The sequence below is a fragment of the Sorex fumeus genome, unplaced genomic scaffold (genome assembly GCF_029834395.1).
Source record: "Sorex fumeus unplaced genomic scaffold, SorFum_2.1 ptg000079l, whole genome shotgun sequence".
Taxonomy (NCBI): domain Eukaryota; kingdom Metazoa; phylum Chordata; class Mammalia; order Eulipotyphla; family Soricidae; genus Sorex; species Sorex fumeus.
In genome coordinates, this window is record NW_026606136.1 from 7,687,108 (window position 1) to 7,708,032 (window position 20,925).

Consider the following 20,925-nt stretch of genomic DNA (forward strand, 5'->3'; position numbering starts at 1 on the left):
AGGGGACAGGGAGAGGACAGGGTCCCCCTTGGATTGGGAGGGGCACAGGGACCCTCCTCGAGACCTGGGAGACAGGATTCCCTGTGTCCAGTGTTGTGCCGCCATTTCCCTCGTCCATCTCTAGAACCTTCCGTCCTGCGGGTGGCGCTTGCTCCCCGTGAAATAGGCCTTCTTGTGGCTCTGCCCCACCCTGGCGCTGCCGTCCCTTCTCCCCAAGCCTTCTCTCCTCGTGGTGCGCCCTCCGGATGCCGCCTGCCCGCCCTTCTGTCTCCGCGTGGATCAGTCTTCAGCGTTCGCGGTCGTGCTCCAGGGTCCCTCCTGGTGGGCTCGGGGACCCTGTGCCGTGCGGGGCTGCGCGTGTTGGCCCCGTGTCCCTGGGGCTGCCTCTCCGCCCCTGCTCGGTGCCGCTGGTGGGGCGCGTGCTGGTGCCCGTCGCGTGTGTGCAGGGGCTGTTGGCTTCCGCAGGAATGTCAGATTTCCACAGCAGGCTTCAGGCCTCTCCATGTCCTCAACACTTACTCTTTGTGTGCATTTTGAAAATGAGTTTGAGGTTCGGAGAAGTAGTCCAGGGTAAGGCATGTTCCTTGCGTGTGGCCAAGCCCAGCTGACCTCTGAGCACTGCTTGTGTGGCCCAAAGCATAATTTGAAAGTCAGTCGGTCAATCGAGCATGTAAATGCGCTTCACTGAGGCACCGTTGTGACACGGAAGTTTCGGGTGCAGCGTCACCGTCCCACGCGGGGCTCCTCCGGCCTGGCCTCTGTCCCCACTGGCCAGCCAAGCCCTGCTCGGCCCTCCCCTCTGGGGGTTCTGGGCCTCCGTTTGCTGCTGCTGCTGCTGTCCGGTGCCACATGGAAAAGCAGTTTTGGGCCGCGCGTGTGAGGCGAGCGCTTGTCAACTGAAGCGCGGCCAACCCGTTCACTCGTGACTTCCTTTCTTTGCTGTCCGTGTATAAGTGAAACCTGATGAGGCCTGTTTCCGCACTTGTGTCAGTTAGCACGACTCAAGCTGTCCCACCTTGTTACTCAAACGAAAAAGTTTCCTCTTGTTTCCGGCGTCTGTGTGGTATCCCCTGTGAACACACACTGCTTCTCTCTCCATTTATCCACGCACAGACTCTGACTTGTTTGCACTTCTTGGGGATTGTGCGTGACTCCGCAGATGAGCGTGGGGGTTTCTTTAAGGCTGTGCTGTACGAGATACACAACTTGCAGATAAGCAACTCAGAAACTTCATACACGCAAAACCATCACTACAAGATAGACTACTTTGAGACAAATCCAGCAAATGTGCCAAACTTCTGCATCAAGATGGCACAGAACTCCACGACAGCTGCCTCTCGATGCTGATGAACTGAATGCTCCAGTGAAGAGACACAAAGTGGCAAGGATGGTTCAGTATAAGGAATTCACTTGATCACTTGACTTCCCGTTAGTCATCGATTTGCTTGAGCGGGCGCCAGTAACGTCTCCATTTGTCCCTGTCGCGTGCTAGTGTGGCCCAATGGCATCTGTTCGCTCCGGGAACATGAAGGGCCTCAAACCGATCGTTCATGATCTTCACGAAGAAGTCTGACCATCTGGTAGGTGGGCGGCCACGCGGTCTTTTGACATCCCGTGGAATCCAGTCGGTAACAGCTCTAGTCCAGCGGTCATCTTTAAATCTCATTACGTGACCAGCCCATCTGATTTTCGACACCTCGGCAAATGAGACAGCGTCCCTGATTCTTGATCATCGACGGATGTCAGAACTCCGGATTCTTTCTCTCATTTGAGTGAAACGTGATACTCCAAGCATAGCTCTTTCTATTCTTCTTTGGGAGACCTGAATGGCGTTCTCATCTTGTTTGCGTAGGGCCCAGGTCTCAGAGGCGTATGTTAATGCAGGAAGAACAGTGGAATCAAAGAGATGTGCCCGGAGCCAGAGGTTCTTCGTCCTCTTAGCTATTTCTTCGATGTTCTTAAAGGCCTTGAAGGCGTTCCAAGCCGCTCTCTTCCTCCTGCGCAGCTCGGGTGCCAGGTCATTTGTCATGTTGACCTCTCGACCTAGGTACACATAGCTGTTGCATTCGGAGATGGTCGTTCCATTGAGAGCGAATGGGGCGTCAGGAACGAGGCTATTTCTCATAAACATTGTCTTCGTGAGATTCAGCTGTAGTCCTACCTTTCCACACTCACGGTCAAAGTCGACCAGCATTAAGGAATTCAGCTAACATAATACACCTGTCGAAAAAAGAAAAATCCTAGGATCGTCTCAATGGAGGTAGGGAAAGCACCTGACAAGATCCAGCACTCGTGCATGATAAAAACTTGCAACAAAAAGGGAATTGAAGGAACTTTCCTCAGCATAGGCAAAGCCATTTATCATAAGCCCACAGCAAACATTGTGCTCAGTGGGGAAAGTCTAAAAACCTTCCCTCTAAGATCAGGCACAAGATAAGTTTGCCCACGTTTGCTTCTACTGTTCAGTTCTGTACTATTCTATTCTATACTGGGAATACTTGCCATGACAAAATTAGGCAAGAAGAAAATATCAACATCATCCAGATAGGAAAAGAAGAAGACAGGCTTTCATTATTTGCAGATGATGTGATACTTCATCTAGAAAATCCTAAAGACTGCCCCCAAAAGACCTAGAAACAATAGGTTTATGCAGTAAAGTAGCAGGCAGCAAGATTAATATGCTCAAGTCCATAGCTTTCCTATATGCAGATAATGAAAGAGAAGAGAGAGAGAGTGAACAGTCCCATTCACAGTTGTGCCTCAGAAAGTCAAATACCTCAGAATTAACTTAAGGGATGAAAGCCCCGTATGAAGAGAACTACAGAATGCCACTTCAAGAATTAAATGAGGGACAAGGAAATGGAAGGAGACACCTCCCCTGCTTGTGGATTGGGAGGATTAATACAAAACGGCAATACGCCCCAAAGCATTGTACAGACTCAGAGCAGTCCGCATGGGGTTTCCCAGAACATTTCTCGAAGAATAGATCAAACCCAAATGATCACACACATTTACATGGAACAAGAACCCCCCTGAATAGCTCAAACGATCCCTGGGGAAAAAGAAGATGGAAGCCAGAAAGCTGAGCTACAGAGTGTTCGCAGTTGAAACAGCGTGGGATTGGAGTACAGACAGACCCGCAGAGCCGTGGGGTAGAGTTGGATATCCTGAGTTAGGCCTCAGGCACACGGTCAGTTAATCTTTGATAAGGGGGGGTGGGGAACGGAGCAAGGAGAGCCTCCTCAGCAAGGGGTGTTGGGAAAACTGGTCAGCTGCCAGCTAGGAGACACAGACCTCCTCCTGAAGCTGTGCACAACAGTCAAATCAAAACGGATTAAAGGCCTTGAGAGCAGACCTGAATCTAGAAGGTACGCAGGGGAAAACGGAGGCAGCCCCTCCACGACGTGGGAGCGACAGCGTCTTCAAGGATGAAGCGCCCCCGACCCGGCACGCGGGAGCAAGGATAGACAAATGGACTCACGAAACTCAGCAGCCCTGCGCCTCGAGGAAACGGGGACCAGGGTCCAGAGACGGCCCGCGCCTGGGAGAAAGCCCTCACGCAGCACTCCTCCGATGAGGAGCTGATACGGAAGATACACCAGGCATGGGGAGAACTTTGCAAGGGAAAAACCCAACCACTCCAGAAATGGGGAGAAGAGATCGAAGAGAAACTTCCCCAGAGAAGAAATACAAATTGCCCAAAAGGTGTGAGTTTCAAAGAAAAGCGTGTGGCCTCACGTGGGACTCGGCATTTGTGGCAGAGGCCCATTCCCTGCTGGCCCAGGGCGATGGACGGGCGAAGGACCGGGGAACGGAGAAGCAGGGCCCCAGGCTGGTAGGTGGTCGGTTTCTCTCTCTCCTGGCCAGCACGGTCTGATCTCGCCCGTTACTGCACAGTCGTAGTCGTGTTTGTGGTGGGAGTCCCAGTCATCATCGTTCCTCACCCTAGTTCCATCCTCCTGGTCCTCGGCTAGTTCTCGCCTAGACCCTATATTCCTAGTCCTTTTGTGTGAACACAGGAAGAAACGTTAAGCGTAAAGCTTGGCTCTTCCTGTGGACATCTCGCTGTATAACCCAGACCACAGTCCTCAGGCCAGGGCAGTCTTTCCTAACCCCAGCAGGGTCCTAATCCAGTTGCTTCTTTTTGCAACTGACAGTTTGTCCCCTGACCGCGCTCTTAACTTATTGTACTTATGGCGCTTAGCTTACCCCCTTTCGATGCCAGGGTCGTTCACAGCTTGCCCTGGGTCCGGCCAGTCCGCTCATCGGGACCCTTCCTTTGGAGGCGTTAGGAAGTAAGGGCAACTGAGGTTTGAGTCGGGTAAAGATGATGGATGCCCAGGAGTAAGTATTATTTTGGAGTCAGTTGACTCCCATGTTACAAAGCGTAGCATCATCTGTCTTCCTGTGTCTGTACAATTAGGACATTGCTAGATAAACCGTGCAGACGACGTAAAGAAAAGCAGTATAAGCTCATTAGTGCTTGATGGAGGTGGGCGTGCCTCGGGGGCACTTTGTGGGCGTGACTCAATAAACCTCCGCTCCCTGCAGGAGGAGCAAGGACAACCCAGTGTCGTCCAACAAAAGGGCACATCAAAAAAGGCTCTGCAGCACCAATCATCAGGGAGCTGCAAATCGAGCAGCGAGACGCCACCTTAACCCCAGGGACGGGCACTTGTCGGGAAGAACAAGAGCCAGTGCCGGCGGATGCAGGGAGACGGACTCTCCTCACTGCCAGTGGGAATGCCAGCTGCTCCGACCTTTCTGGAAAACGAGATGAGCACTCCTAAAATAAAAAATCGATAAATTGAGCTTCCCTTTGACCCAGCAGCCCCACCGTGTGGAAGATACTCCAGGGGCCCAGAACCAAAATGGAGAAGAGACCTTTGCACCCGCGTCCCTAGCAGCACTGTCCAGAGGAGCCCAAGACTGGGCGCTACCCATGTGCCCGAGAACAGAGGCGTGGCTAAAGCTGCGGTCCGTGTCCGCAGTGGAATCCTGCTCGGCCAGAAGGACAGATAAACAGGAAGTTTGCTGCTGCCTGTTGGGACCAGCCGAGTGTCACGCCGAGTGGCGTTTGTAAGGGGAGGGACAGACAGAACGACCTCTCACGTGCGGGAGATGGAGGCACGTGATGGGGAGGAACGAACACCCGAGACGTGGGAACAACCGAGAACTGGGGCCGAGCGGGCAACGGGCCCGTTGAGGGTGGGGGGCCAGGTCGGGGAGGGGCAGCGCCAGCCGGGAGGAGAGTGTGCGGAGCCCCGTAGCCGCAGTGCCGAGAGGCCTGTGTTCTCCCAAGTGCCTCCTAGACGCAGCCGCGCAGGGAGAAGGGCGCCTGAAACATCCGTGCCTGAGACCCACTCAGCAGTAACTTAGTCGTTTTACTCCGACTAAATTTTTTAAAAGAAGAAACTAATTTTAAAAATAAATTGCTGTTCTGGGGGCTGGAGCAGTAGTGTGGTGGGGAAGGCATTTGCCTTGCATGCGGCCAACCCGGATTCGATTCCCAGCATCCATGTGGTCCCCTGCGCATTGCCGGGTGTGACCCCCCAAAAAAAGCAAAAATAAATAAATAAGTTGCTGTTCTTCAGGTAACTCCCTGGAAATAGAGTAATACCACCAGTGATCCCTGAGCACAGCCAGGAGTAAGTCCTGAGCAGCACAGGGTGTGGCCCAAACAACGGAACAAAAAAAATAAAAATAGGAGCAATAAATGCCAGCTCTGTGAGGCGTTTGCCTTGCACGCAGCCAACATGGCCGACACAGGTTCGATTCCCAGCACCCCATGGGTCCCCTGAGCACCGCCAGGAGCAATTCCTGAGTGCACGAGCCAGGAGTAACCCCTGAGCATCGCCGGGTGTGACCCAAAAAGCAAGAAAAAAGAAAAAAAAGCCAGCTCTGTTCATTTGAAATCTCTGAAGCTTTACCCAAAAAAGCAAAGGAAGTGTGTGGATGGGGCTAGAGCAGTCGTGCGGCCAGTAAGGCACTTGCCTTGCAGCAGCCGACCTGTTCAACTCCTGGCACTCCGTGTGGCCCCCAGCCTGCCAGGAGTGACCCCTGAGCACAACCGGGTGGCACTGGAGCACTGCCCTCCCGTTGTTCATTGATTGATTGGAGCGGGCACCAGTGGCATCTCCGTTGTGAGACTTGTTGTCACTCTTTGTGGCATATCGAATAAGGGAGTTTGCCAGCTTCGCCGTGCGGACAGGATACTCTCGGGAGCTTGCCGGGCTCTCCGAGAGGGAGAGGAATCGAACCCGGGTTGGCCGCGTGCAAGGCAAATGCCCTGCTCGCTGTGCTGTGGCTCCAGCCACGCTGTGCAGTCAGGTGTGACCCCAAAACAAAAGTGGCGTCTTTTGATCCCTTTGGCTGACAAGGCAGCGTCTGGGAGGACTTCTTTCTTTTTTTTTTTTTTGTTAGTGAGACACCATGAGGTACAGTTGGAGACGTACGACTTTTTGTGCTTGGGCTTCAGTTCTACAATGATTGAGTTCCCCTCCCTCCACCAGGGCCCATTCTCCGCCTCCGGTGCTCCCAGCACCCCTCCCACCCTCCTCCATCCCACCCCACCCCTGTGGCAGGGCATTCCCTTTGGTTCTCTCTCTCCTTTTGGGTGTTGTGGTTTGCAAGAGTGGCATTGAGTGACGGTTATGTTCAGTCTATAGTCTGCTTTCAGCAGGCATCTCTCATTCTGGGAGGATCCTGGGAGGATGTCTCGATGCTGCGTGACACTTTCCAGAACATCACACCTGACCTGTTGGTGCTCATCTCCAAGCTTGCCGTACAAAAGTCAATTCCGCGGGCTGAGGGGCCTGAAGTTTCCTGCCTCAGTAGGTCTGATCAGCAACCGTCCTGACCCCACTTTTCTAGCTTTTTAGAAAACAAATCTGCATTATCCAAGAGCTGTTTCTTTCACAACACCAGTGAATTACGCTGCTCCTGCCCCGGTGTCCCGTGGGGGCGCTGCTCTCCCTCCCCTTCTGCTTGTGTGGCCGGGCCGCTCGCCAGGAAGTGAGCCTTCGTGGTCAGAGAGAGGCCCCGGGATCTGCAGCTGACGGCGAGAGGCGTGAGGCTGGACGCGACTTCGCCAGATCAGTGCTTTCTTTTCCCGAGGGGGAGTTTCGAGGCCCCTCGTGGGTCCTGGCCGCCTGACGGTTGTGCCGCAGCTACAGACGAGGGGACTTGATCCGCTCGTCTGCTGCTGGGCTGATAGAGAACAGACGTTCGTTTAGTCCTTCCCGTTAGGACTGAAGGTGTGACGGCAGCGCCTCTTTATTTGCGATGCTTGGTCTTTCCTGCCTCTGGGAGGGCACTGAGGCCTGGAAGAGCACAGATGCTGACAGAGATCAAATTTGAACCTTGTCTTAAGCTAGAATTTCGATTTTTCATCAGCTATATTTTGGACAGGTGTTCTGGTACTCAGACGTGACAGTGATTTCCACTTTCATGCTCGGGCCCTCCTGTTCCTTCACTCGGTGTTTCTACGATTGTCCCCAGGCATCTTAGCCAGTGTTAGGTACATAGTCGCAGCTTTTGAGCCCCGGGGGGTGTTAAGTTGTCCTGTGCAGGTGCGTCTTGGTCACAGGTGAGAGCTGGGGCCCTCCCCGAAGCCCGGCTCTGCTCCGCTCACTGCTGGTGAGTAGGTTTAAAACGCACTGTGCAGTGACTCGGAGACAGGGATGAGTGCCAGCCTCTTCCCTCGGGGGAGCCGGCTCCAGAGGTGGCTTTTGTGCGGTCCCTGCTGCATCTCTGACAGTGGCTCGTAGCTCCGAGGTGCAGTCTGAGCGCAGGGCATTCTGACGGGAATGGAATGCAGAGTGCCCGGGTGGCGCCGTGCAGTTCAGGCTGTGCTCTGAGAAGCTCCGAAAGGGCCCAGCGGGGCGTCGCGCTGTAGGCTCGTGGCTGTCGGAAGCGGGGTTGTTTTTGGTTTTGGTTTTGGTTCTTTCTTCACAGGAAGGCACTGGAGTTGAGTATCTGTAATTTTCATCCCTTTACATGTATACCTTAATTTTTTTCTTGCATATATGAAGCCGTCATAGAAATAATTTGAAGGAGTCATAGGAAAAAATTTCCTGGGTTCATTGGCAAGCCAAGATTTTCATTACTAGTTCTCTATTGTTTAATGTATTTAAGAGAAAGAACACCTATTGGAACTTTTTTTTTAATCTAAAAACTGATTTTTAGTCTGGATATAACTCAGTGGTAAAGTATATGCATTGCATATATGAGGCCCTGAGAGATCTCCCTGACATCAAGAATTAGTAATAAAGTCAATTTTCACAGACATCCCTTATGCTAGTAATAATCATAAATGAAACATCCATATACTATTTTAAACAAGTCCCCAGAAAAGTGCTGGGTTTAAAGTATGTATGTCAGGACTACAGATGTCCGAACTATTTCATTGTTGTGAGCCATTCCCTCTTTCAAGGACAGAGAGCAATGCAGATTTATTTGCAGTCTGGGGTGTTTCTCTTTCAAAAACAATACCTGTCAGTGTGTCATGACTTGCTGTGATACAGACCGCTGTTTGACTGGTGTGATATACTGCTCTTTGGCTGAATGTTATGTTTTGTACTGTTAGGACCTACAACTGGAATACGGCCAAGGACACTCAAGTAATTACTTCCTAGGAGCAAACAAGTAAGTAAAATCATTTTTAAATTAACTGGAAAATTTAATAAGTTATATTGTCTTCAGACGTCTATATTCATAGCACTGAGTTGGATTAGTCTGGTCAGTGCACTGTGTAGGAGGCTGCTGGCTTTCCCACGGTCCCCTGCTGGCCGTTAGCCAGGCGCCGGCACGAGGGGGATGCTTCGTGGGCCCTGTGAGAGGGGAGGGTTGAGCCTCCCAAGCTTCGGCAGGTGTCTCCGCGTCAGATCGTTTTCGTTGCGAAGTTCCCCTTCGTGTTCCTCTCAGTCCTGGCCATCATCCCTGATGCAGTGACCTTTGAATGTGGAAGTCATAGTCGTGTTACTTTGGAATCTGTTTGCTACGTTTTTAGCTGCTGGGTCTTCCAAGTCGCCAGGCTCAGCCTTCACCCGAGAGTGAAGCAGGTCTTCACCCGAGAGTGTCCTTCCCCAAGCCGGCAGGGAGGCATGCTGCTCAGAATCTCAGGCTGCCGACAGTATAGACTGTAGACGTGGTTTAAACTCTTCCAAGGATAATTTCATTGCATCGTAGCACTGAGACCTAGAAGTTCACCTGAATGTTTATAAACATTTGGGTTTCTAATTTGAACACTGTTTCTCAGCAGAGAGCCGAGTCTTCGAATAACGACCTAGAGAAACGCGTTCACCTTTATTTACTGAGCCTCATTTAAATACTACGGGGTAGAGTTTTGTTTTGTTTGTTTTTTGCTTTTTGGGTCACACCCAGCGATGCTCAGGGGTTACTCCTGGCTCTGCTCTCAGGAATTACTCCTGGAGATGCTGGGGGACCCTGTGGGATGCCGGGGATAGAATCCAGGTTGGCCACCTGCAAGGCGCCTTACTGTCGCTCAAGCCCCTGGGGTAGAGATTTTTTGTTGTTGTTGTTTTTCATTGAACACTATTTATGTTTCTTCAGATGGAAAAGTAAGAGTACCTTGTAGAAAAGAGAACCGTGGAATACTTGCCGTTCGTAGTTTGTCCTGCTTTGTTAGTGGAACAGAGTTTATCTCATAACGGGTTAGCAAATTTTAAAAAAATTAAGTGCCTTTTTAATTTTATTTTTCTAAATATAATGACCCTGTTAGCAAATTTTGGTGGATTTAGGAGAATGGGTAAGTCAGAATATTACGTCTGTATTTCGTACGGGTTTAAGCATGTTTTTAAGTTCAATGCTGGTGGAAGTGAATTTGCATTTAGGATCTGCTGTAACTGTACTTCCAGGTCCCTCCTTTCTCTTGTCTGGGTTCTGAATGTCAGGCATTTTCATGGCATACTGTCACATTCGCTAGGTAAAATCTTAATACTTTGCCCACCCTTCATTTTTTGATTGATTGGATCCCGCTTAAGGAACTGTGTTCTGTATAACGAGTCACTGGCAAGGTAGGTTGGCCGGCCGGCTCCCGTGACTGTGTCTCGTGTAGTCACATGCTTCCATGTGGTGACATGAGCATGGATATGGCGTTGTCTTCCTGTGCCGCTGTGTCTGCTTGGTTCTGTGACTGGGCCGCATGTCAGCGCTCAGGGGCCCCCATCCTCCTGAGGTCCACTGCGCGGGTCTCCCACGCAGGGGCCGCTGGGGTGCTCTGTGGGCCTACAAAACCATGCTTCTGACTGGTCAGCTTTCTCTCGAGCTCTGTTACTACTGAGGTCAGCTGTTCTCGCCATTTAAACCAAAAAGAAACCTTACTTTATTCTTAAATTAAGAGAGAACATCTAAAGGCACATCAGAGACATTGGCAAGGGTGGAAGAGCAGCTCGGAATGAGAGTCCCGAGTCCGAGCATTCGCCCTGGGCTTAGAGTGGTCTCCCGCGGTTCGGTGACTTTGAGACATTGACCCCAGGGTCTCGGGTCCAGTGGGCATCAGCGGCCTGCCCGTAGGGCCTGAGAGGGAGATGGACAAACGGGTGGACAGCAGAAGGCATTTAGCATGCCTGGCGTTTTTAAAGGAGGCCATACTGATCACTCATTCCAGCGTTGACTCTGTCAGTGTTGCTTCGAAAAGCCAGTGAATCGGAGGGACTGAAGCTGGTCTTTCCGTTTAAAGAAGTGAGGACTTTGTTTTGGCAGTACTTACAGATTGTTTTGAGCCAGTTCAGCGATTTTGAAAGATTCCCAGGAGCATGAATTCCTTAGCAGATCCAAGCGAGCAGAGGATTTCGAGGGTTCTGGGCCTGTGGTCAGAGGCGGGTTGAAACAAGCTGTCAGCTGACTCAGCCGAGTGTCACTCGGTGGGAGCCTGGGAAGCGAGCTCCTGGCTCCGGTTTTACAATAGCCTGTGATCTCTGCAGCTTTATTAGCAAATAACATAGTAAACTCAAAAGTAATCTTAAAAAAAAAAAAACCACCTCAGCCCCTTGCTAGCTGCTTTTCATGCTCATTCAGACTCTTCACTTTTTTTTTTTTTGGGTCACACCCAGCGACGCTCAAGGGGTCACTCCTGGCTCTGCGCTTGGGAATTTCTCCTGGCGGTGCTTGGGGGACCATATGGGATGTTGGAGATGGAACCCAGGTCGGCCGCGTGCAAGGCAAACGCCCTCCCCACTGTGCTATCGCTCCAGCCCCTCTTCACTTTTTCTTAGAGAGCCTCGTGCTCCAGACGGACCCTCTTATTTTTTGCAGCTCCATAAAACCCTCTTATTTTTCCACTCTTTATTGAGATTCTGTGATTCCCTATATTGTTGATGATGGTTTCGTGCGTAATCATTTCATACATTCAATGCATAAATGGGTATTTTGAAAACTTTTCTCAATAGTGAGCGCCATGTGAGCTAATTATAATGGCTGAAAGTAAAGCTACATTTTTAATCACTTAATTATTTTAATCCTAGTATTTCTTACAAGGAAAAGAAATGACTGAGCGGTAGTTGTCACAAGTGTAAGAAAATAGGTTTGGGGGACATTTTCTAAAATGAATTAAAAGCCCACAGTTTAGGAATATTTGAATTGATTAGCCAGTTCAGTGAGTAGGTTTTGGTCTCAGAACCTTTAATGATCTTGAAAATCATTGAGGACAGCAGTTTGCGTTCTAATGGCTTTCTAGTAATAGAGATTGAAGCTGAGAACTTTACAAATACGTAAGATAGTGTATGTATGACTTGTCATAAACCACACGTGAAGCCTGTTCTTATTAGGGTCCCATTCAGATGCCACTTTGGGTGCCGCCTCCTAGACCACAGGACCCCGTGGCAGCCCCGGGCTTGCAGACGCCGCGAGGCCCGACGAGCCCTGGGCTGATGCTTTAGGAGCCCCCTGACGGCCAGAGGCTGCCCTCTGTGACCGGAGAGGAGCGAGGGGCAGCGTCGTCGTCGTGCATTCCTGTAGCGCCGGATATTTGACTTCGGCGAAGGACGCGCCGCCCTTCTGCCTTACCCTGAGTCTTCCGCCCGAGTCTAGGGTCCTGCCAGTGAAAATGCACAGCGGGAATGCGTCGGGCCCCGGGGTGCACTAGACCCACAGCCCCTGTCGGAGGCTCAGGGCTGGCCCTCGGGGCCCTTGAGCACACTTGGAAAAGATTAAGGAAATGCCGCCTGGCAACGGGCGACACTTGCTGGCCGTTTGCTGTGTGTTCATTGCTGGGTGAGCACTTCACAGCGTCGGATCAACATTTTTTCCCAGCTGTTGCAACTCCCGATTTACCAGTCAGGAATCCGAAGCACAGAGGTGCCAGAATAGCCTTCCTGAGGTCACGGACCCCCGAATGCAGCGGCAGGCCCCGACAGCGCTTGTCTGGCACGCGGCCGGCATCGGTCCCGAGCAGGCCCCAGGCCCCGGGCCCCCAAGCTGCAGGGGCCGAGCTGGGCTCCGCCCGTTGCCTCCACGCAGAGCTTCCCGCCTGGCAGGAGTGCGGGGGGGGGAGGTGCCTTCCACTCGGCGCCCCGGCTTCAGCGCTCCCCTCTGCTGTTCGCCTCTCCAGGCTCAGGGCTCGTAAAACTTGGATCCAGGCATAGTTAAAACGTCCGATGCCTCGAATCCCTTCGTTGTGAATACCAGATCAGTGTGCCCTTCGGTTTCTCTGCTCCTTTGCTTTGATGATCCCGGTGTCTGTGTGCCTGTGTGTAGTTCGGCATATGTGGATGTTCATACGTGAGAGGTGCCGCCTTCCGGGGCCGGGTGCCTCGGTGGGCAGCGTGCAGGCTTCCTCCTGGCTCTTCGCTCAGGCCACAGCTGCGGGGCTTGGGCCGGAGCCGTGCGAGGCCTTCGCGTTCCAAGGGGAGGAGACCCGTGGTCTCACCACGGTGGTCTCCGGGGTCGCAGAGGCCCCTGCCCCAGGCCGGAGAAGCCGTTTGGGGGCTGAGCCTCGGGGGCAGGTGGGCCGCGAGCACTTGCCTGGAGGAGCGTGAGGGGGCCCAGAAATGCAGGCGCCGTCTCGGCCACCCCGACCGCTCGCAGAGACAGCAGGGACAGCCCCGACACCCGCCGCGGTGCCAGCCTGACCCCGGTCGGCGTGTTGGCCGCGGGGAACACGTGTCTCGGTGGCCCCGCGTGTGCTCACGTGTGTGCATGCGTGCTTCTGCAGCGTCCCCTCCGCAGGGCTCCCGCGAGCTTGTCGCCTGCAGTGCCGCCTTCCTTAGTGAGGATGGAGACGCGGACGCAGGTCCCCGCGGGAGGGCCAGGGCAGCTCGTCCCGGCGGTTGGTGTCCTCTGGGCGTCAGGCGTCCTTGGACGGGCGTTTGGGGTGGAAATCGAGCTGGGGAGGTTCCGATCGAGGCGGAGCGTCGCGGGAACGTTTCTCACTTGGGGCGGGGCGAAGTGCCGATGCGTGTGAGGCGTGTGCTGCTCACGCGTCCACCTTTCCTTTCTTTCAGGAGCCTGCTGAAGTCAGTTGAAGAGGAACTGCATCAGCGGTAACTTTGATTTTTATCTAAGCTGAAAATCCGTTCTGTCGTTGGGGGGTCTGATGAGCAAGTGTCCCCTCCTGGTGCAAGTCCTGCTCCGTGAAGGCAGCTCCGAGGGCCTGTCGGGAGCCGTGCCTGACGTCCCTTCGGTAACGGTGGGCTTGTCCTTCCTTCCTTCCTTCAGCGGGCATGTGGCACATTTAGAAGATGATGAAGGGGACGGTGATGAATCTCAACAGTAAGTTTCGCTTCTAGTTTTGGTCAAAGAGAAGGTGTCGCTCTGGCCTGATCTCATCAGCCAGGCAGGTTCCCAGAGACAGGGATCTGCATGTCACCGGCAGCACAGCGCCATGGCGTGGACCCCAGCTTGTTCCTTCTGTGCTGGCCATCCTGGCCACCTCAGGCGTCCGTAGCAGAGCATCACGGACAGACAGACAGGGGCCAGGCAAGCACAGCACGGACAGACAGACGGGGACTGGGCAGGGGCTGCCCTCGTGCAGCCTGGAGGCCCGGGAGAGCGCTGCCCAGCCTGTGAGCGCCCAGAGTCGGGAGACAGGATCCCCCGCTGCTTCCTGCCAGGACCCGGCTCTGGGGACCCCCGGCCAAGGCCCCCCCAAGCGCCCGGCTCCACCCGCAGGCACAGTGCACAGACAGCGTGCGGCCAGGGAGGAGGCAGGAGCCCAAAGCCCGTCCTTCCCTCCACGATGTCGTCAGTGGACGAGAGGTGCCGGGACGCGAGAGGAGAGGAAGGACACAGGGCTGAGGAGAGAAGGGGCTTCTCCAGCGTGGAGGGCGTGGGCGTGGCGAGCGGAGGAGCCGCAGACTCTTCGCCTCCTCCCGTCCCCTCTGCACTCGCCACCCCCTGCCCTGGCAGACGTGTGCTCGCTGCCGGGTGGCGCCTGCGTGTCCCCGCCCAGGTCCTTCCTCTCACTGCTCAGAGCAGGGACCGCCCCGCACCTTGCCCGGCGTCATCTCGGGGGCTCGCTCACGATTCGGACCTGGCACAAGCACCTTCCCTTCCCTCGGGGTCCCGGGGACGTGTCCCGCGGGTCCCCCTCCGGCCGGTCGTTCCCAGCTCCCGCTCTTCTGCGGGCGTGTTCCTCACCGCCTGTGTTCTCGAGCAGGGTGCAGGCCTGCGGGCCAGCGTCCCCCCTTCCTGGCCCCTCCCCTTAACGTTGCTCTCGCCTTCGCCCTCCCTCAAACCGCTCCAGCCCTCTTAGGTACCTGGCGTCAGTACCCCGCTGCTCAGTACCCCGTCTCTGAACAAGGGCTGCATAACCACCCCCACCCCTACGCAGGACCCCACTGCCGAGCCGGGCCAGGCACCTGGATACCAGGACTTGGACAGGACATTGGTCACACCGCACAGGGTCACATACCCGCGGCCTGGCCCTGGGGAGGGCCCTGCTCCCGTGTCCCGGTCTGTCCTCTTGCCGTGTCCTCCACATGGCCTTCCCTTGGCATGTGTACACGTGCTCGTACACATGCCTCGGTTCCCAGTAGAATTGGATCGGAACCTCGTCTCCCTCTTGGGCGTAGGACACAGATCAATTTGCAGCACTCTTGCTATTATAAGTGAAGGACGGGGAGCTTTTGTGAGGAACTGGCAGCCTCCTTAATCATAGCTGACAGCTCCAAAGAGAGTCCTTCCATCGGCTCACTGGGGTATGGGTAGAAGTTTCCAATGGGAATGTTTGCATTTGCATGCGTTCGTGTTCTGGATTTTTTCTTTTGTTTTTATGGGGGCGGGGGCACACCCAGGAGTGCTCGGGGATCTTGGCTCTGCACTCGGTCACCCTTGGTGGGCTCCGGGGACCATGCGGGCCAGGCAGGCTTCCTCCCACATAAGAGCACGCAGCCCAGGTCTGCATTTTAAAGGAGCCGCTGCTTGTGGCTGGTTCCCCAGCACTGGGCGCCAGCTGGGGCCAGGGTTTGCTTCCTGCCCTCCAGACTCCCCAACGGCCAACCTCACCTGCCAAGTGATGCTTGGCCATCTCGTTGTTTCACTGTCAAAACTCTGGTCCTGCGTTTAAGTCACTCGGCTTCTATTCAGATGCTTTATGTAACTTTTGGAGCACTTCATCAAAGATATTTCAGTGGAAACTGTAATTAGTTTGTCATGTTTCCGAGCAAAGGCACCATACTGCCTACTTTTGAATGATTCTTTGTCTAACATAAGAAAGCATAGGCATTGAGATCCTTTATGTTGATCTCGGCACTTAATTTTTGGATTTGATTCCAAAAACAAAGGCAACAAAAGTAAAAACAAGTGGAACGTGTCCAAAAGGGGAAAAGCATCTGCAGAGCAAGGGAAGCCGGAACCACCGGAAGGCCCGGCCGGCGGCCTGCGCACTCGGTGGAAGGATTTGCAGAGCGTTCTGTCAGATAAGGGCTTATCCCCGATGTATAAAGAACTCACACAACTCAGTGGCCCTTCCGGCCCCTCCCCAAAAAAATTCCCACTGAAAATACGGGCCAAAGGTCTGAGTAGACATTGTCCCAAAGAGGGCACACAAGTGACCCCAGGGACCTGGGCCGAAGACGCGGCGTCTTGGTTCGCCAGGGGCGCTGGCGAGAACCGCAGGGAGCGAGCCCGCCACATTCCCCGTGGGTCTCTGCAGGAAGGCCATGGGTGACAGATGCCAGTGAGGGTGTGGACAGACAGGCAGACTGCTCAGGTGCTGTCATGGGATATGGACTCACGCGGTGACAGGAGCGCCAGGCAGGAGTCACTGGATCCCACCACAGGACTCCGGAGCATTGCGGGGTGGCCCCTCGGGAAGCTTACCTCAGGGATGAATGGAAAATTACGGGGGAATGGAGCCCTGCGTGGGTGAGACCCCGGCTTCAATGCCTGGCACCATGGGAAGTGACCACTTGCCTGCAGAACTACCACGTGATCTAGAAGTCTTTCTTCTGGATGTTCATCTGGTGGAAACAAAACCTAGATTTGAAAGGATCAGGGCATAGACATGCGCTTATTGCAGCATTCTGTACGGTAATCGAGACACAGATGGGTCAAGACCATGTATGTGGACCAAAGGGAGCTAGTACGGGCTGAGACAGTTGGGTTGCACAAGCTGACCCAGGTTTGATTGCTGGCACCACCAGGAGGGACCCCTGGTCACCAGCAGGTGTGGTCCACAAACCAGAAAATGTCGATACATTTCATCGCATAGGACACGCCGGTGTGTGTGCACGATGAAATGTCGTTCATCCAGAAAGGACAGTTTTCACTGAGGGCAGTGTGGGTAGGTGCTGTGCTGAGGTGAAGTCAGACGGAGACTAGCGCCTCCCTGTGTGGGATGTCAGGGGTGCAGAGACGAGTCTGACCACAGAGGAAGGTTAGAGGTGGGCAGCGGGCCACAGGAACAAACCTGCAGTGGCAACACCCAGCAAGCCGGGGCCGTGGGGACGGGGGCTGTACTGGTCAGGTAGGACAGCGGGGACAGTGTCCAGGTGGTCATTTTCCGTATTATGAATGCTAGGTCATCACCTTATGTACCTTAAGCTATATGATGCTATATCAGTTACACTTGAGTGGAAGATACTTAATTTTAATGTAACTTAGACATTTCACAGAATGCTTTGGGAGGGGGAAACGGTCTTAAAAAAGAGTGCTTGGATGTGCTTTTCCTTCATATTTTAGTTATATTTATTTGTAAAATTAAGAGTGCTAACTTTAAACTTTTGTGTTTTTAGTTCAACCCTGAAAGTAAAAGTTCCACCTCCTTTGCCACCAAAGGTTGGTAGGTTTATTTCTCACCATGGTGGGGGGGAGGGGTTGCTGTAATGTTGTATTAATAATAATAATATTGTTTTAGTGGTCACTCTAGTTTATTTTCTCAGATCCATAGAAAAGAGGTACGAAGTTGCTGATCATAACTAGATGATCATGATTTTCTCTTTAAAAATTATTCAACATATCAGCGTTCAAATGATCATAGAAATTTGTATACTGAAAATAGTTGTATTCACGGATTAGTATTTTCTTTGGAATTTAAAAATTCATATTTCATAAGACTATTTTCCATCAAAATCTGTAACTGATTTCCTGGGGAAAATATAGTAACTTATAAATATTTAATCTTGGGAAGGTGTTTTCAAAGTGAAAATATGTCCTGATCTACAGAGAGCAGGCAACAAAAAATAAAAGAAAAAGAAAAGTGATTTTCCAACAAAATCCTCTCATGAAACAAAGGCATAATGAAATAATCCCAGCTGATTTCTGGGGAGACAGGTTAGTTTAGGTAGTTGTGATGTAAATCCGTATCATTGTCTTTATTGCGATTTTTACTGGTAAAGGAATCATCCCTGCGCTTGCTGTCAGGTGTCGGGTCAGGGTGCTGGCAGTGCTGGCTCCTGGTCCCTGGTCACTGGTGTTGCCCAGCACCAGGATGCACAGAGCCAGGGCGAGCAGCCTCCTGGTCTCTGAACGGCTCGTCAGGCCGGGTCCCCGCGTCTGGGGGTGTCCTAGCATCTCGGCGTGGGAGGAGGCTGCCTGGGGGCGCACGCGGGGTCCCAGGGAAGGCTGCCCAGGGGCCCACGCGGTGTCAGGGGAGGCTTCTGGGGAGCTTCCACAGAGCCCGAGGCTGCTCCCCCGTCCTTTTTCCCGTGGCAGCAAAACCTGAGAAAACAATTCTGTGTATTTCTAGGATAGAAATTACCATCACCTGAATGAGATGGTGGGATAACCCTGAAACTCAGCTGGCAAACACACTTGAAAGCCTTGTACAAGTACAGTATATATACTTGTATAACATTTATATTCGGCTGTGTAAATACAAATATGGTTGTTGAAGGAAGATAATTTTATTTAAATTATTTACGTTTTATTAATAAATTTTATATTAATTTTTACTTAATCTCCTTTTCTCTATTTTAGCCCAAGTCCATATTCATACCCCAGGAAACTCATGCTACTGAAGATGACAATCAAGGCACAATCAAGAGATGCCCCGTGTCCGAGAGCCCAGCAAAACCATCCCAAGTCCCTCCAAGACCACCACCTCCCAGGTTACCTCCACAGAAGCCTGTTACTCTAGGTAATGGGGAAGGACAGGGGCAACAAGTGCGTTCCCAGGCCTCCGTACCACGTAGGGAGATAGAGGAGATCTGCTTGGGGCCACGCCCAGGGACGCTCTGCCCCCAGGAGTCACTCCTGGAGGGGCTCAGGGGACCATACAGATGCCGAGACCAAACCCAGGTCAGCTCTGTGCAAGGCGAGCCCTCGCCCTGCCTGCCGTACTGTCTCTCAGCCTTGATGAATTGCTTATTCCTCGTTATCACTTGGGCTGGAACGATAGCACGGTGGGTAAGGCATTTGCCTTGCACGCGGCCGACATGGCTGGCCCAAGTTCACTCCCTCTGTCCCTCTCGGAGAGCCCGGCAAGCTACCGAGAGTATCTCGCCCGCACGGCAAAGCCTGGCAAGCTCCCTGTGACGTATTCGATATGCCAACACAGTAAGAACAAGTCTCACGATGGGACGTTACTGGGCCCGCTCGAGCAAATTGAACAACGGGAGGACAGTGCTTTATCACTTATCTTTAGTATGGGAACAAGAGAAATCAAAACCTAACCAAAGAAAATGTGGTTTGGTGTTAGGCTACATCTGATTTAGAAACAAAAATAACTCGTTTCACTTTATTTATTCTCATTCCTTAAAATGTTGTCATTGTTTGCTGATATTTTACTTTCAGTTAATAGAAGAAGTTGCTTTTCGGTATAGTTTCATATGTTGCATTATGCAAAAGAAACTCCTGGGGGCTGGAGCAATAGCACAGCGGGTAGGGCATTTGCCTGGCACGTGACCGACCCGGGTTCGATTCCCAGCATCCCATATGGTCCCCTGAGCAACACCAGGAGTAATTCCTGAGTGCATGAGCCAGGAGTAAGCCCTGTGCATCGCCGGGTGTGGCCCAAAAAGCAAAAAATTAAAATAAGAATTTATTTTTAAAAAATTATGGAAAATGGGTTGGAAGTATCTTATGTGTCGCGTGGCCGCGAAGCTGATTCTATGACTAACATTTTTTAAAATCGCAGCATTTCTTAAGATGAAATGCCTTGTTTTTGTCTGGGGCCACGTCCAGCGGTGCCTTACTCCTGGCTCCACGCTCAAAACCGTGTTTGATGGGGTTCAGACAGGAGGCAGCAAATCAAACACATACATACATACATGCATACATGCATACATATGTATATACACATCATATACATATACATCTTATTATCTCATTCCTACTTTGGACAAACTGGCAGGCTACTGAATGTAACCTGCCCACACGGCAGAGTCTGGCAAACTCCCCGTGGCATATTCAATATGCCAAAAACCGGTAACAATGTTGGCACTTTCTAAAATCTCAGGACTAGGATGAAGGAGATGTTACTGGTGCCTGCTCAAGGAAATCCACGAACAACAGGATGACAGTGATACAGTGATTTAAAAAAAAAAAAGAGCAACGAAACTGTCCTTTAAGGGAGCCACTAAACTCTCTTCAGTAACTCTGTATATTCCCTACTGTAAATTACCCTTTTTCTATTATATTTATTCTATAAATTACCCTTTTTCTATTTAAGTAGAAGAATATGTTATTTTTGTTTTGTTTATCGAATCATTGTGAGATACACAGTTACAAAGCTGTTCCTGGCTGGGTTTCAGTTAGACAATGTTTTAGCCCCTATCGCTTCACCTTTTGGTTTTTCACACAAGAATGGGGAAGAAAGGAACTGGGACCTCGTATCCCACTGGGCGAGGGGAAAGAGAAAGACAGCCGGGAGCGGGCTCAAGTGGTAGAACATGGCCCACGCACAGGGCCGAGTCGGACCCCAGGTCCCAGATGCCCCGCTGTGCTCCTGCAGCCCATTGGTGTGACCTTCGTGCCTCCAGCTGCCCAGGTCTGAGAGGGGACTCCAGATCATCACCGGGCGTTGCGGGGAGTGTGTGTGTGTGTGTGTGTGTGTGTGTGTGTGTGTGTGTGTGTGTGTGTGTGTGCAGGGGACAGGGGAAGGAGAGAGAAGAGAGAATCTAACACAGATTTGTTTGAAAGAGAGGGAGAGGCAAGGGAAAATTCATGAAGAAAAGATCGCACAGAGGGGGGGAAATTGCAGACGAGCAGGAAGAGCCGGGTTGCCTCGGTGGAGGCTGGCGTGGTCATCGAGTCGCGCTGCTGTCCGGTGCCACCGTTGAGCTGGACTGTAGCCATCCGAGTGGGTCTCACCTGTTATCCCTGTCCTTTGAAATTCCAGTGAGCTCTTCAACAGTCGTCTACTAATCATGCATTTTTTTTTAATGTAGGAGTAATGCTATTTATCCAGCCACTGATTAGGCTGATTGAATTGTGTAATCATGCATTTTTTTTAACCTGACTGCTTGGCGTTAAAGTAAGAACATCCATCTGAAACTCGTGAATATATATTTGAAACTTCTCTCT

The 20,925-nt window shown here is 52.2% G+C and overlaps 1 protein-coding gene across 2 annotated transcripts in view; it reads left to right on the top strand.

Moving 5' to 3' along the window:
• The window catches only part of MAP4K3 (mitogen-activated protein kinase kinase kinase kinase 3), a 135,426-nt gene that overhangs the window by 88,419 nt on the left and 26,082 nt on the right, over positions 1–20,925 (top strand). For both annotated transcript variants that reach the window (XM_056130572.1, XM_056130573.1), the window contains 5 exons: positions 8,588–8,646; positions 13,464–13,502; positions 13,678–13,731; positions 17,196–17,238; positions 18,379–18,538. In XM_056130572.1, the coding sequence (XP_055986547.1) occupies positions 8,588–8,646; positions 13,464–13,502; positions 13,678–13,731; positions 17,196–17,238; positions 18,379–18,538 (355 nt within the window). The remainder of the gene's footprint in view (positions 1–8,587; positions 8,647–13,463; positions 13,503–13,677; positions 13,732–17,195; positions 17,239–18,378; positions 18,539–20,925) is intronic.